This window comes from Clytia hemisphaerica, unplaced genomic scaffold (assembly GCF_902728285.1).
Source record: "Clytia hemisphaerica strain Z4C2 unplaced genomic scaffold, Clytia hemisphaerica genome assembly, whole genome shotgun sequence".
NCBI lineage: Eukaryota > Metazoa > Cnidaria > Hydrozoa > Leptothecata > Clytiidae > Clytia > Clytia hemisphaerica.
This window is the reverse complement of record NW_027104154.1, coordinates 569,104-585,989: the sequence shown is the minus strand read 5'-3', so window position 1 is coordinate 585,989 and position 16,886 is coordinate 569,104. Positions and strand designations below refer to the sequence as shown.

At 35.4% G+C, this 16,886-nt stretch overlaps 2 protein-coding genes, 1 long non-coding RNA gene and 1 pseudogene across 3 annotated transcripts in view; 1 reads left to right on the top strand and 3 right to left on the bottom strand.

Annotated features, from left to right (window-relative positions):
- The window catches only part of LOC136814105 (E3 ubiquitin-protein ligase RMND5A-like), a 185,532-nt gene that overhangs the window by 23,595 nt on the left and 145,051 nt on the right, over positions 1-16,886 (top strand). The gene's annotated exons all lie outside the window — the stretch shown is intronic.
- Positions 3,249-4,798, bottom strand: LOC136814053 (uncharacterized; annotated as a pseudogene).
- Positions 9,910-12,207, bottom strand: LOC136814047 (uncharacterized). The gene is made up of 4 exons (XR_010847592.1): positions 12,027-12,207; positions 11,023-11,189; positions 10,483-10,776; positions 9,910-10,114 (listed from the first exon to the last, which is right to left on the bottom strand). It is a non-coding gene; the product is annotated as an uncharacterized lncRNA (long non-coding RNA).
- On the bottom strand, positions 12,253-14,152 carry LOC136814052 (uncharacterized). Its single transcript, XM_067070551.1, has 3 exons — positions 13,967-14,152; positions 13,160-13,469; positions 12,253-12,302 (listed from the first exon to the last, which is right to left on the bottom strand). Exons 1-3 carry the CDS (start codon positions 14,150-14,152, stop codon positions 12,253-12,255), a joined length of 546 nt encoding a protein of 181 aa, XP_066926652.1.

The following is a 16,886-nucleotide window of genomic DNA, read 5'->3' as shown; positions in this document are numbered from 1 at the left end:
AATTATGCTCAAGAGTTGACATTCCACCCACAGTGCTTAAGGTATTAATTCAACTCTACCTCAACAGCGAATCTTCAGTTTTGTACAGAGATCACAGATCAGATCCTTTTAAACTTAGCCAGGGAGTTAAACAAGGCTCTCTTCTTTCGCCATACCTGTACAACTATTACACAGATGGATTACTGAAAAGTGTTAAATCTCTCGAAATTGGAACTTTTCTGGGCAACATCAACACCTCCATGATCGTGTATGCTGATGACATCATCTCATTAGTCCAACTTTAAAATCGCTTCAAGCATTGGTAGATGAATGCGTAGAATACGGACAAGCACACGGTCTTAAATTCAACCACCGAAAAACCCAATTCTGTACATCAGGGAATTATCAGATCATGTCCCCACATCTTGAATTGTACGGACAAAAAGTCTATCCAAAGAAAACTCTCGAACATCTTGGATTCAAGTGGGAAACAAAAAACAGTCTGCTCCAACTTAAAGCTCACAAGGACACACGACTAGCAGAGATGTGGGCAGTCACGTCATCACTGATTTCAGCTGGCGTAAGGAACGCTCATCCAAACATCATCACAAACCTATTCCAGACGATTGTAGTACCCAAATTATTGTACGGTATGGAAATTTTAGATCTTACAGCTTCTGATAAAATCCAACTGGAAGCCCAGGCACGTTCTAGCCTCAAGTCTCTACTTGGAGTGTCGAAACACAGTCGCAACTTGATGAATAAAATTTGCAGAATTCCAGACATAGAGTCAATCATTCGAAAACGTCAGATATTGCTCATAAATCAACTTTTGAAGAACCATACATTACGACAACATCTCCTGTATATCGCATCGCTGAACTCAGAACAAAGATCGTTTTCTATTTTGAACACTTTTTTCCAGCAGTACATTTTAAAACGACTTAGACATAACAAATGGTCTGCTCGGAAACATCACTACGTACTCAACCATCAGTCCTGTGGAAGTTGAGGAACCTGAAATATCGCAATGTAAACTTTATTTACAGAACTGGCACACCAGAACACAGAGCAGCCTTTAAATCACTGCTTGAGGCAAAAATCCAAAGGAATGTCTGATCTCCTTTTTATATTTTAGTAAATAATGATTATAAGATGTTTTCTATAGATTACTTTAGATATCAAAATTTCTTGTAAGCCTCTTAATCCTATTTTCACTAAAATTACGTGCCTAAAACTAGTTTATCCCTCCAGTGCCATTTTGTCAACTTTGCAACTCTTTGATTTTCATCAACCTTGATTTGTTTACGTCCTTATATTATTCTCTTATGCTTCCATCTAGGTCCGCTTACAATTTATTTATTTATTTTTCTTTTTTTCGAAGGGGATTCCCCTGATATCCACATCCGCTCAGTGATTTTGCTATAGGGCGTTGTGGCGTCTGTGGGTTTTACGAGGGAGAGACCACTCTTTCCATCCGGATAGGCCCCGCTTGTTTAAGATTGGTCCCTCTTTCCGATACACACTGTCGCACACAACACCCATATGTATATATAAAAAAAAAAGAAAGAAAAATGTATAACCTGTTAACATTGTAAACAAAACAGAGATATTTTATATTTTATATTTTATTATACCAAGTATTTTGGTGATTAAAGAGATTTGAAAAAAAAAAAAAAAAATTAGCGCAAAGTATTGTGGTCGAAACGCATTGTATTGTGGGCGAACTCGGACAAAAATCAAAACAAATCACATGAAACAAGAGATGGCGACTGCAAGATAATCTATCTAGAAGAAATTGATGTTCCTGGTGCTAAATTAAAGAAAGATCCTGAAAAAATTACAGTAATTGAACTAAAGAGATGGCTTGAATGTCATTCTCTGAAAAAATCAGGAAAAAAAGACGATTTGATTGAGAGAGTGAAAGAGGGTTTAAAGACAAATCTCTCTGTTAATCCAAACATTGATGGAGGAAAGTGGTATGAAATGAAAGCAAACAAAACTGGTGGTATTCCTTCGTCGGATGTGTCTAATTTTGGTGCTGTTCCTTCAACTACTGTCACTGCTGATTCATCATCCATACCACCACCAACATCTAGTTCATCTTCATTATCTACAGCTACGCGCAGCTACGACATTTGGGGATAAACTGCCAACTACTGGCTGGAAATACTTTCCATCGAGAAATACCCCACATAACCTTAATTATGGTCATGTGTATTTTTACATGGTTGAATCTGTAGCATCTGCTGCAAACATTTATGATTCCCATGCGATACTGTCACCGAAAAACCCCTCAAAAAAGGACGTAATTTACTGAAAAGTGAAAATGTTGTTAATACCCAGGACAATTTCAATCCAGTCCAAACAAAAATATATGTTGAGGTCTCATATTCACCACTCAATGAAAATTGAGAAACCATTAAATGCATATGTGATAATAAGTAACAATAGTTGTTCAGTTAGGTTCACCCAGCCAGCTCTATGATTTTGACCCAAGACCGACGAACATGAGGACTGTATCAAGCGAATCGCTTAGGAACTTTACTGTGGCACTTCAATATGGCCAAAAACCTACTATGTGGGAATCGCTGTTGGCCATACCTTATAACAATTTTACTATTGACAAAGATGACATTGACCTTTACAATGATTTATCATCGCTGCTATATCATCGTTCATGATAATTTCAAAATCTTGAAAATTCTTTAAATAAGAAAGATGACATAAGTTTAAAATATCATGAAATACAATGAAAAATAAATGTCATTTTGAAAAGAAAAAAAAATAATAATAAGTTTTATTTCTGAGATTCTATTTTTCCTTACAAAAGATAACTTGTATCAAAATTTTGAAATTCATGTTTGTGGCACTTTGATCCGTCTAGGTTCTAAAAAGTCTAGAAAAAGATGTAAGTCACCCGCGGGGGGGTACTACCCTTGTCGACCGACGGGGGTGCTCCGCTGAGGTTCGAAAAATGGACCCTACGTGGGACTCGAAATTTGCGAAAAAAGTGACCCTGAATGGGACTGAAATTCCAAAATTTTCTACTTTTTCCCCAAATTTTCCATAAAAAAGCACCCTACGAGGGACTGGTTTTTCTATTTTGGTGTTTTTGCGACCCTACCTGGGACTCGTGGAGGTTGAAAAAGGTACCCTGACCAGCGGAGCATCCCCGTAACCCATTTTGCCCTAGTACCCCCCCCCCCCCCGGGTAAAATTCATGTAAGTCAAATACTAAATCATCTTATTTTTCTACAATAAAACATTTATTTGCATAAAAATTCTTGAAAGTCAACAAGCATGCACCCAACAAATACCAACTGCGAAGCCATTGGGGCTAATGACAAGGGAATTATCCTGTCAATAAGTCTAAATGTTTTCAAATGCTCTTTAAAACGTTCAACGCGTATTCTTGCTTTTGCTATTCTCTTTGTAAGAATGATTTCCTCCTTTGTGAACTATTCAAGTTTACCCAGGAAAGGAGGTATAAAAATAGTAATATGCCAGAACGTTCAAACAAATCAACATCGTTGGTACTACCCTCGAAAAGATCCGACACAAAGCATGCAGCTCCATTTGGATTGACAGAAATCATGCATTTGATGGAACAGTGACTTTTGTAGCTAGAATACATATGACCCTGTTGCTTGTAGTCCCTTGGGGTCTGATACTTGAACTCTATGCAATCAACACTGGCACGTATGTTTTTGAAAGGGTGAAAAACCTTTGGAAGAAATTTTCTGAAGGCCTGTCTCTCTGGAAAAAATTGATGGGCGATGGATTTAAAATGATGAAAAATAAACATGATCCAAATGGTGAATATGGTTCGTATGGTACTTTTATTTACACTGTAAAAAATGGGCTATCGTCATTATGTTAAAACCACGATGTAATCTCAATAATGTAATGAAAAGCTGCTGGAGGAGGGTAAGACAACAGGCCCTGGTACTTCTTGCATTTTCATTAGTTGATTCTTTCTTGCTATTCCAGTATGTTAAATGATGTTTTGCATCACCGAGGAACTCGTATAGATCCCAAAAGTGTCTTGGAGTGAGACCAATAAAGTATTTGGCTGTCTTCTCTGATTTTAATATTGATTCTACATCCATTGGGTTTGAATTTTCATCACCAGAAGATGTTGATGGCATTCCTTGTTTCGATCTCAAAATATTTACTTCATTTTTCAAGATAATGTTATCTATGCGTGCAGCAATAGCCAACTTATCTGCTTCAGTTTGACATGACTGGTCAACAGTCTGAGTGGAAACGGATTCAAAAGTAATCGGTGGTGGATCATACTGGGTTGATGCATCTTTTTGAAAGGGTTCAACAGGTTCAGCCAGCGGTAGTGAAGATAAAGGTCCTTCATTGTCATCAGAGTCTCTTTCAAAATGATTAGTCTCAGTTTTGGTTTTACACTACTTTAAAATTGATTGGCGAAGTGTTGATGCTTTTCTTTTATTAAGTCTCTTGCTTACTTCGGCTTCGGTCAAGGTAGCCAACAATGGGTCAGGGTTTTGATCAGTAGGCCCAAAACCACCAACAAAATGGACTGAACATATATAAGTGTAGGGCTTCACATTTTCTATTCCAAAGTTTTTTCTCCCACATGCATGTAACCATCGTTCAGTTCTTTCGTTTTGTCTGTTTCTTTCCCATTGAGTTATGCCATCTTTAAGTTTTCCTGGCTTTGGGAAAGGTTATAAGTTCCAGCAGCCAAATTCTCAGGATATCGACTGTAATGTTTACGATTTCCTCAACAACGATGTTTTGTAGCACCTTTTCTACTGTGAGATTCACTGAATTCGCCCGCCATCTTGATTTGTTTGTCTGACTTGCGATCCCATAATGCTTTGCGAAGAAAATTCAAAATATTACATAACCTTAGATGAGCTATTCGCCACGGAACGTTATTCAAAGAATAGCACTACAATTTGAAGATATCATCTCCCATCCTAATAATATTAGATGGATAGATAAATAAGATAAATCGGATAAATAATGACATTTACTAAAACGTGTTAAGCTGTTTAACTTAATATTTTGACAAATTTTGAATGATTTATTAGATAACTAAATATCTAAGTTTCTTTGTTTTTAAGCTTCTTATACTTTACAGATTTTCATATTTTAAACAAATAAATACTTTTTAGTTGATGTCATTATTTATCTTTGGTGATCAAGCTGAGTGAATGGACGTGTACGAAAGTACATAGAGGTCCGGCGTCTCTAAAAGCCTCTCAACTCAGAAGTCAACCCTCTCCCTCCTCGTCGGTGTTAACTGGATAACGCAAATTGAGGACTCTGACGACAGGGCGAGTGTCAGAGTAAATAATCAACTGTTTCATTACTGGCTTGACCCATTCTACCACCACCGGCAACAAACGTAAAGCCCTATCATTGTCGTCCATTCTGCCTCTTCCAAAAAAAGGAAACCTCTCATTGCCCACCTCTCATTCTACCACCACCGGACATCGAACCACAAATGCAGTCAATCGGGAAGACAGAACTCGTTAATCGTTACAGATAACCTGGCTAGTACTCGAAAAATCTACAACCGTCCAGTATCTGTCAAGTTTCAATCTTTTCCACTAACCGAAGGAGTTGCGACCTCGGAATATCGTATACAGCAAACGACAAGTATGAATTCACAACGAAACCGCAACAGGGTTAAAGCCCCTGCCAACACTATTCCTCTGATCACTTTGTCTCTACATGATGATAATGTTGATGATGGCATAGGACTAAATCCCAAAAGACGTCCCAAGCTTTATAAAAACAAAGGAAAAAAAGAAAACTTCATTCAACGGAAACTTAAGTTTATCATTAGTACACTAAATGTCCAAACCCTATCGGGGGTTTTAAAGAAACAAGAATTAGCTCATTACGCGAAAATTCATGGTCCGTATTGACGTTATATGCATGAAAGAACATAGTATTGTCCACAGCGAAATCCTCCTTCAAGGGAAAATTAACGGCTTCACGCTTCTTACCTCATCAGCATGGAAAAACGACGTAAACGCTGCTACAGGCGGTGTTGGCTTCCTTCTCTCATCCAGAGCCGTAAAGTCAATCACAAGCATCAAAATTCACAACCAGCGAGTCATTGAATTAACACTAGATGACAATCCCAAAATCAATACTCTCTTGCTACAGCCCTCATAATAGCTACCCCAAAGACTCAATCAAATCTTTCTACAACGAAGTATTTGCTATCCTTGATACTATACCCGCACACAACTTTCTCCTACTTGGAGGCGATTTTAACGCACAACTAGGTCCTGAGGATGTCCGTTTCACCTACTCGACTGCAACAAATAGAAACGGCACATATCTGAAGGACTTCATGCTACTATATAACCTCATTGCCACTAACACTGCCTACTGCTGCCACCAGACTCTGGACGCACAGGAGACCAATTGGCCAAAAAGCGCAACTTGACTACATCTTAATCAAACGGAAGTGGTTCAATTCTGCCAAAAACTCTCATTCTTACGATTCTCTTGAAAGTGTCAACTCTGATCGCAGGATTGTATGATGTTGTCACTGCATGATAAGCTACAGAAAAAGTAAAAGACCTCAAGAAAATATTATGACCAAAATTGACTGGAAAGCTGTGTCTAGGGACAGACAACTTGCAAATCGTAACACTGTCTCTGTCTCGAATAAATTCAATGCGCTAACTGACCTAGAGGGAGACATCTCTATCTCCAACAAGTATGATCGACTTATTGAAGCCAATAAAACTGCAGCCATTGAAATCTTGCCGAAAGAAATCTAAGAATCAAACGACTTCCAAAACAGACGTATTACTCAGACAAGAGAAACTCTTACATCGATCTCGAAAAAGCATCGTTGCCGTCCTACCCGCAGTACACTCAACTCACTTACCAAAGCTAAAGAGAACTTGGATAATGTTTACAACAACATTGTTTCCTCAACTCAGAAAAATACCTTTCCAGCATAGTTGTATTCAAAAAGAAACTTTTTGCCTGAAAATTAATTTTCCAGCACCCGTAAGTAATATTTGTATACTCCCTCCTGAATTTCGGAAAGTCACATTTTTTCCAGCAGACAAGCGTTAAATTTATTGCTAAGTTACAACAAATTATTAATCCCTTCATAGATATTAACTGGAAGTTGTATTAGCTGGTACATCATAATTAACAAGAGCTTGTGGAAAATATTATCCAGATTCTGCCTAGAATTTGCTGGTGTTTTTGAAAAAGTGTGTGGCCAGCATTTGCTGGTGATTTCACAAAAGTGTGTGGCCAACATTTGCTGGTGTATTTAGTGACAAACATTTGCTGGTGATTTCACAAAATTGTGTGGCCAGCATTTGCTGGTGTTTTCACAAAAGTGTGTGGCCAACACTTGCTGGTGTTTTTGAAAAAGTGTGTCGCCAGCATTTGCTGGTGTTGTCCCCAAATTGTGTGGCCAACATTAGCTGATGTTTTTAGTGGCCAAGATTTGATTGCGTTTTCACAAAATTGTGTGGCCAGCATTTGCTAGTATTTTCGAAAAAATATGTGCTGTTTCCTGGTGTTTTTTCTATTCAGACTTTCAGATATAATACATCTTTTCATAAATTACGTTACGAACATTACTTGTCTTGCTTGTTTTTGACATGGGACGTAATCACCATGGCAATTGTTTGAATACGAGGCAAGTGATGTTCGTGACGTAATTTATGAAAAGGTCTAAATGGTGCTCGAAATGTATAAACATGATGTATTCTTTTTTCGGGGAATTTAACTTACTTATCACCATAATGGTGTTAATGAATTTTTGTATCAAACAGTAAGTTTTTGTTGAGGCTTAGCTGTTCATATTCTTTCAGCACGTCGAGTCTAGTTGTTCTTAATGTGTTCTTATTGTTCCGAATTTTGAGCCTCGTGCAGTTTTTACACAAGAAAGAAAGTTTACTTCAAAACACTTAACACGATTAACACAAGGACGAAGGCAAACGGAAAACAAAAACAACTGAATGGACTGCATCCTGTATACCCGTATGACTCTTGTCAAAAACAAGGATCTGATAGCTGATCGCTATTCTATTCAATGTTTTTGTTTTTCCGAAAAAAAGTTGCTTTATCAACCTATCAATAAGGCAATTAATTAATGATAAGATATTTCAAATAAAAAGACAGACACAACTTTAGATTGATTTTGATTTTTGAGATAAATTATTTAATGTCAATTATTCTAATATAAAATTATTTTGGAATATTGAAAATATATCTGGTGTAAAAGAATAATTATAGTACAAGATAAAGCATTTACACTACAAAAGCCCAACAGATTACTAAGCAATATAAAAACGAGATGCTTTAAAAATGTTAATATTATGTACATTGATTTAAAGAACAAACAATGAAAATCTTTCTCCTTTGAGACACAGGAAGGCATAAAAATTTGGAACGATTTCACACCATTAAAATCTTTCTACAAAATTTTAATCTAATTTATTTCTCATTTTGAAAGGCTTCCAACACAAGATGAAAGATATTAAAATAAAACCTGAGAAAAAAAGTAATCATTATATATAATCAGGTAGTTTCGTTCACCGTTTCGTTGCTCTCGAGACTCTCAAGTACATCTTGCTCGAAATTAACATCGTCCGTGGAGAGACTGTACGCAATTTCCAACTCTTTCAGGTCGTTATCGATGAGCACTGTGCTGTGATTTATATTGTTTAGAATTTCAGAGATTGTGTTACTTATAACAAACAGATAAAAAAGTGGTTGATCATTCATTCTAAGGTATTTGAAGCATTATTTTAGCATCAAGTGTAGATCCCCATATATCAAAACTCAATTTTCTTCCAGTACGAAAAATAATACATATGATATATCTGGACTCTCTGTTTTGAATTTTATCGTCCCTTTATAGGAGGCCTTTTATAGATTCTTTCTCAGGATGTTCGCCAAATGAAAACTAATAGAATAAAAATTTACCATTGTTATTAAATATATGAACGAATAAGCCATTAACACAACCATCAAGTTTATTGATCTCTTCCAAATAGTGTCCATTGATTGCTGTAAATCGTTTGCTTGGTTTTGTAGTGCTTCCAACAACCATCAAGACGGACTTTCCTAAAAAGGTCACAGAAAAATACCTGATACAGCCTCTGTGAAAGATGAAAAATAGGTGCACCATTAGAAACCCTTCCTTGCAGTCGGTGAATGTATTCGATTATAGTCGATCTATTTTTATTTGTATAATTGTTAGCGATTGCGTCAAAGTAATGAAATAGAGCGCTTGTTCGAAAGCAGCAGTTTCTTTTCTTACTCTACTCAAGGCAAAAAACGATCGACATTTTTTAAGTATTTTGAGAGTATTGGTATCACTATTTAATCGAAGTCTGTAAAAGGCATTATCCAAATGAAAATGGAAGGAAGGACTATATGTAAGTACAGTATGTGTAGCTATGTACTAACCATTTTCTTCGGTAACCAGGACTTCTCTGTAGTTTAGTTTTGCACTTGTAAGAATAGCCTTTAGTTTCAAAGTCAATGACATCCATTCCTCTGTATCAGGGTTCACTATAAAAGTGATTTGATGGTCACCGATTTCACCCGAAAGCACATTGACCGAAATGTATTGTCGAACCAAATCGTCATAAAAATGTTCTGTGTGATCCTAAAAGTAAAGTTGAAAAATGTATAGTCACGGTTGTTGAAAAACGCCCTTTTGCACATGTTACCACTAAAATTGTGCATTCTGCAAACTTTGCTTGGATTTGAATTCTAAAACTATAAGGGAATCTTTGTTTGTACGTAGAGGAAAATGGTAAATTACACCGAGACAATGAATAATTAAGTTAAAAGATCAAAGATATTGAAGGAAGTTTATCTTTTTACATAAGAACATAAGAAAAAAATAGATGCTTACTGTCTTGGTGTTCACAATCAACTTTTGATCGGTTGCTCCAAGGAACGAATTTTATCGAAGCAAGGTCTTGGCGAGTTCAAGTCTATCTCCAAAAGCTCAATATTGCGTTCTTCTTTTTCTGTGTCCTTAAAAACACCTCGAATGAACGTCTTAAACGAGTCTGGAATAGGTTTCCCGCGTTTTACTCGTCCTGAGAAATGGGTGTAAGATTCTTCTTCTGCGAATATAGGGTAGCTAAAATAGAGAAAATAAAGTTACTTCACATACATGGTTAATATACATATTTTTTTAGTTGACAAAGCCTCATTTTTGGTACAGAAATACTTTGGAATTATACTGATTCCAACAGTATAATGATTTCTCCCCAGTCAACAATAGGAGATGGAGCTGAAAACCACCTATTTTGCTGGGATTCACCTTCTAGAGGCAGTACCTTTTCGACCCAGTAAAGCTTGGAAAAATTATATTTTTGGAATCAGATGAGTTCAAATGACCTAAGCATAGTCAATAGAGGGAGTTGAATTTGGCATATTAAAAAAGAGCATTTTAAGCTGTATATTAAATTACAAAAGCATGTTTTTGGCTTAAATAAAATCTTATACCTTTCTGTGATAACATCCCAATCCTCTATTCCAACGCTGTCCGAAATTGCGAGTTTAACATCTTGAATCTCTTTTCGCGCTTTTGCCTTCTTGTTGATTTGCTTCGGCTCTGAGAAGCAGTCCTCCAGAATTGCTCTTACTTCTTCTGACGGAAGATTAAGAAGCTCTTTAAACTGGCTCATTTTACACTCAAACTTGTTGGTGTTGTTGTAAACCGTCATGATATTGATGACGTTTTCGACAATCTTGTCATCCATTTTTTGCAATTGCGAAATAATATTCTAACGTGGATTCCTAGAAAAATGCAGATTGAAGAAGAAATGTGGTCAATAATTGTTGTCTTTTAACTCGCAAAAACTACAAGTTCGAGTTTAGGAGAATCCCATCTAGTAAAAAGGCAAGGTACAAGGCATAATGTTGATAAGAAGCTCGCAAAAATCTATAGTGCAAACAGAACATTTTAGGCGTCAGAAAAACAATTACCAAGCTAATGGTAATGAAAACAGAAGGTTGCTTCGGATGATTTCGAATTGTTCTTACTTCTTCATTGAAGATTGTGAAACAACGCTGCCTCCACTGTTTCTTGTTTGAACTTTTTCGAACACGCCAACAAATTTCTAATTTGTCCCTATTTGTCATCTTCTTCAGCTGCTGATTTTGTCGGTTATGCTCTATGCCTAATTCCAAACATTCAAGTTCATCAAGACCTAAATTTGAGACAAAAGAAAATCATATTCAAAACGACGTAAAATTTCGGACATTTATGCAAATGTTTCAAATTGAACGCAAAACGTTCTACCTCAATTACAGTCTTTTTTATATGAGCTCAAACTCTCAAAAAGGTCATTTTCATGTTTGTATGAAGTCTTAAAATGTAAGAATATTTGACCCTTAATTTTGAAAATTTCTTAGGAATACTATAAATACTATTCTTTTAACAAAAACGTGTAGACTAGTGACCGAGGTAGTGAATTGAGAAAATAAATTATCTAGAATGATCTCGTGAGCTAGACACCTAATCGTAACAAACAAAATACCATTTTGGATATACCAATCACAGCGCTCAAAAGCACTCAAAATTTATCTAATACATGCTTTTTTTAAAGAATATACTTTATAAAGACAATGGAATTGATCAAAAAGTTAAGAATGTCACAATAATATTAATGCAATCATGAAATTCGTTTTGCAAGCCCAGAATTTCTATTTTGAGATTTCTTTGATTCTCTCTCCTAAAATAATTTACACTAACAATTTCAAGAATTTCAGGGTTTTGCCATCGAAATAGTATTAATTCAGGAAATTACAATAAATTTTTTTCCGTTTTGTGTTACAGAGTTGAAAAGTTTTAAATTGACAAAGAATACCTTAAGAAGATTTTTCCGGAAAAGTAAAGAATATTAATGATGAAATGAAAAAGCGTGTATTCATCCAAATAGCATACTAATACCTCTCTGATGTAATACATGATTGAGGCTGAGCAAAGTATTGACATTATAATCACAAAAAAGGAATTGGGCACATTTATTATAGAAAGCTCTTACCGAAAACAAGGGCAGTCGACAAGGTAGTATTTTCATCAAAAGTCCCATCTGTGATAAGGTCCATGATTGCACGACGACGATGGTTTCCTCCAATCGCCGTGTAAACATTTGTTTGTCCAGCTTTGTAATCTTCCGACCGATTGACACTCTCAACCAGGCAAATTACAGGTTGGGGACACAGAGCGGGTGTTTTCTTATATCTTCTTTCAAGTTTTTGACAAAATTTTCATCTATTGGTCGCACCAGCCATTTGAATTACTGGAATATCGACATAACCTAAATAAAAAGCGTAAATTATTGCGTTGTTCTCGTCAGAAATAGATTGAAAAAATTTCTCAAATATGTAATTAAGAAATCAAATTAAGAATGAAGTGAAAGATTTAAAGAAATATAATTTTAGAAAATGTAGCGTTTCCGGAATGCGGGTGAAGGAAAAAAAGCTTTCATGCGGCCGGCCGGAAAAAAATTGTTTTTTTGCTTTTTTTGATAACTTTTGATCATTGAAATAGAACTTCAATAGTTTCCGGAAGCACTAAATTTATTTATTTTTGCCTTAAGTGAAATTTATAGAAAGTCCAGGGTTTTAGTTGAATACACAAGTTTGTTATTCATAGACATAACGCTTATAAGTATAATAAGGGTGAGATTTTGGTTTGAAAACTATAGATCTAGTGTTATAGAACAATAGAAATTCAGAAAATTTATAAGCATATGCCCAGGCAATGCCCAGGCTCAGCAAAAATTAATCTTTGCTTAAGAAATAAAAAAAAGTAAACATTCCTGTAAACTTAAGTGCTAACTATTCAAAGTTTTTAAAATACTCCTATTTTTTGGATTTTGTTAACATTTTTTAATTTTCAAAGAAACTGATATTGTGGTAAGCAAATTCTCTGCTTGAAGACTTAGAAATAGTAGGCAAGTTGGGAAAATTTCCCTATTCCTTTAAAGGTCTTTTTTTTTCGTCAAATCCCGTAATACCGTACTAAAAAAGGGCAAATCCCGTCACATCTTAAAAGTACAAACCCCCCTTTAAGTCTTACGAGTAACTTTACGTGCATATGAAGAAAGTGTAGAAAAAGAAGCAAGGAAATTAATTTAGTGATCACGTAGTGAAGAGAATGTATGACACATACCAAAAGACATTTTTCCTTCCGTCTTCAATTTACTGTAGAAAACATCCATAGTCTCTGTTCCTGATCCTTGTGCTTCGTCTTGTTTGCGTCTTTTTGATAAGGAACTAGCGACAGCTGTTGCTAAAGGTCGTTTGCTTGGAATAGGAGATGTTTCGTTTCCCGATCGAGGTTTTAAAAGCGAATTAAATTTTTCAATGAATCTCTGTGCATCGCAAACACATTTTTCGAACGGCTGACAATCCTCGTTTTCTGTCCATTCAAAATCGCATATTTGTAATTTCACAGCATTTGTTGCATGTTGAAACATCACCTTAAAAGTAAAAAAGAACCTTAAGTCAACGTACCACGCTTTGTTGATATTCATGATGTTCACAAGAATATTTTTATTATATCCTCCCTTAACACGTGTTATTATTTTCAGCATTTTGTGTGTATTTTGCTGTAACTTGCAGTCCGCACAGTTTGGTTAATTGCTCTTGAAGGAAAAAACATTATTAAAAATCATAACTCGTTGAAAAGATAACTATGAGTAGGAGAACTTGAAAATGAAAAAAAAGAAGAAGAACAAAATTAAATTTGTTTTCTAATGAGCCAAACTAATTCAATTCATCTTTGAACTTCGCTGATTTCAAGTATGTATTTAATTCTTTCATATATTTCTTCTATCAAAAGTCACAGCCCTCTAAAGTAGGCTTATAGGTCAAAAACGGGCAAAACAGATAAAATGGACCAACTTCGGTGGACTGTAGCTATTGATCAAAGAAAGTTTATAAAAAATTGAATTACGTATTTTTTTAAAATACTTACAATAATCTGCCCTTCATCTTTTCCTTCTCTCACAGCCACCACATTTCCAACTTCTTTTCCGGCTTGGCTTGCAATGGGTTTCCCACTTTTCACGCGAAATAAGTTTACGCTCTGGTTGGATAAAAGTTTTAAAAACCACCGCTTATCTTTTTTGCCGCTATCAGATGACGAGTTGAGCGAAGACATTTTAATTTTCAAATAAAGATAATGATTCCAGAGATTCACCTTGGACAGTGCTTTTAAGGACTTTCACACATAATTTTCGTGATTGACTTTACGTAGACATCACGAAGCAAAAAAAATTAGCCTATGAATTGTATTATACAAATCTGTTTTACGATTCCCCCTGCTGTTCGAAAAAAAAACCATCGTGAAACTAAAAGTTCAAAGAATTAAGAATTGTAGTGCACGAAAATTAAATTTAATTTTAGTACCCAAAAAGAACGCCTAAAAATGTAGGTACATAACTTTTAATTCCTGATGCATTTTTAGTTCTACTATTCTCATCCTTCCAATATTCAAACTTTTACGAAACAATGAAAAATAGATCCCATATTTTTATGATTTATTGGAAATATAATAAATAAATTGTCCTTAAAATAAAAAAGCTTTACACATAAAAAAATTATCAGCTCGTTCGGCAGCTCGTTTTCTTCTTGATCGTGATATGACTTTCTTCTAAAATAAAAGTTAAATTTTTTTCAACTTAGAATATGAAATGATATTTTATGACATAGAATTTCATTTCAATTTTACTGATGATGGTGATCAGATGACAACGAAACGTCTACATATATGTTTTAAATTTTACTCAAATAAAATAAAAACGCTTCTGTGTTTGAACTTTACATTGAAAATATTCAGGACGATCAATCATTTTAATTATATTTTATACTAGACACTTTTTACTGTAACGGCCTTTAGAATAACGTTTAAAACGTAGCGAGGTTTATGTATGGAAAAACAATACATTTTTTAAAATAATAATTTCCTACCTTGAATTCTTTCACGGGTCATCACTTTAGTATGTATGTCCAGCAAATTCTTTGAAATTTGATCTATGAAAAAATTTGAGGAGATTGCTAAGTGTGTAGGTCTTTAATGAACTATTTCTCTTCTTAAGAATTATTTTTATGTGTACACCGTATTCAATGTAAAAAAATTACATACCTGATCGATTGAAATTTCAAATGGAATATCATATAAAATTTCTCCCACTAGAACGTCAACACGAACTTGTTGAAATCTTGAATAAAATCTGATAAAAAATGCTGGTCGAAGTTAGTTCGTTTACAATTTTGGATAATCAAATTATACTGGTTTAGATTCAATTTATGGCTCTTTGAAATGTCCGAACCTACCTTCACATTAACATGGTTCATTAATATGATTCGTATTATTTATAGGACTTCTTCAAAGAAAATTCGCTACTAAATAATCAAATTGATGAAACATTTACCAGTGATGTGGTGACCAACGGTGGGAGATAAAATGTTGAAACGTTGACAAATTCGCACTTCCTTTACCAGGGGGAATATTTCTCTACCAATATTCCCTTTTTTTTCTCGAAAAATTACCATATTTTTTTGGATTTGAAAAGAAAATGGCGCTGAGAATTTTGTTCTGAAAGGCCTTATAGCGCAACTTCCATTTCGACACCCCCTGAGAAAAACCGCCGTACGAGGAGGCAGCCCCGTCTGCTCCCTGCTAACCACGCTACGTACTTCATTTTCCCCGACCGGGAAGAAAATAATTTGAGGTTTTCCTTCCAGACAGACTGACGTGAGCATTCAGGATGTATCAAAAAGGGTCCTAATCCCGAAGGAGTAGGAATCAGGGCGCTGACAGACACTGTGATTTTACAAACTTGAGCTGCTAAGCCATAGCGTTTACCATGATACTCAAACGACACTGGGAAAGCGATGCTGAGGTTTATGCATAAAACACATCACATTGAATTCATTATTATGAAAAACAGATAATATTACCATTGGGAAATCGCCCTATGAAAACACCCCTGTATCAGCACCCCTTTTTCGCAAACAGTTCCTTCGCGTTTTTCAGGTTTAATTTTTTACCAGGCAGTAACTTTCGAGAAAAAGGGTCGAAATCGCGAAAAAGGCGAAAGTTTCTGCATGCGAAAGTTTCTGTCCTTAATTAAAGTACTCATACACCCATTTTGCTTTATAAAGCATTCGAGAAATTTGTGCTGAGGCTCATTAGGCTTAGCAAACTTTTTTTAGCCTCACATTGTGCATATCATATGCTTACGAAAGTTTTTTCAAAAAACCGTCAATTATGGCTTTCCCATATTTCGACCTGTGCCGACCAATCAAGATTCTACTGAGTGCGCAATCAACGCAGAGAACAGTAACCATGACGACAATCCAAGATCTTAGAGTAAATTGCAAGTTGATATTTTTATTCGCGTCGTTGAAAACACAACTCAAAGATGTCATCGACGCTTTTTAAAAAGAGTCAGCGACAGAGAAATCATAACATAAAGACATTTCTATTATTTCGATTCCATTAAATTAACATTGCCATAATTAATAGTTTAGTAATTACTGTTATACATTTGGGAATCATGTAGAGGATTCCTTCGCAAAAAAAAATCATTTCAATTACATTTGGTCATCAGAGGTTGATATGTTTTTTGAAAACTCTGATACTCAGGGCAACTAACTTCTATTCCACTCTGCGACTTTTTCGAATGTTTGGGGCTCCAAACATTCGATTTTTTTACATCACTTTTAGCTTTCGAATTTCCTGCAGTAGCGAAAAAAATCGAATTTGCGTCAAAGCACTTGAAAGGCTTCTATTTTTCAAAAATCGTCAAAGTAGAACTCACCAAGAAATGGAATGAAAAATCTCGGTTTTTGGTGAGGTGCTCGCTATTTCAGAGGGCACGGTATTGCGT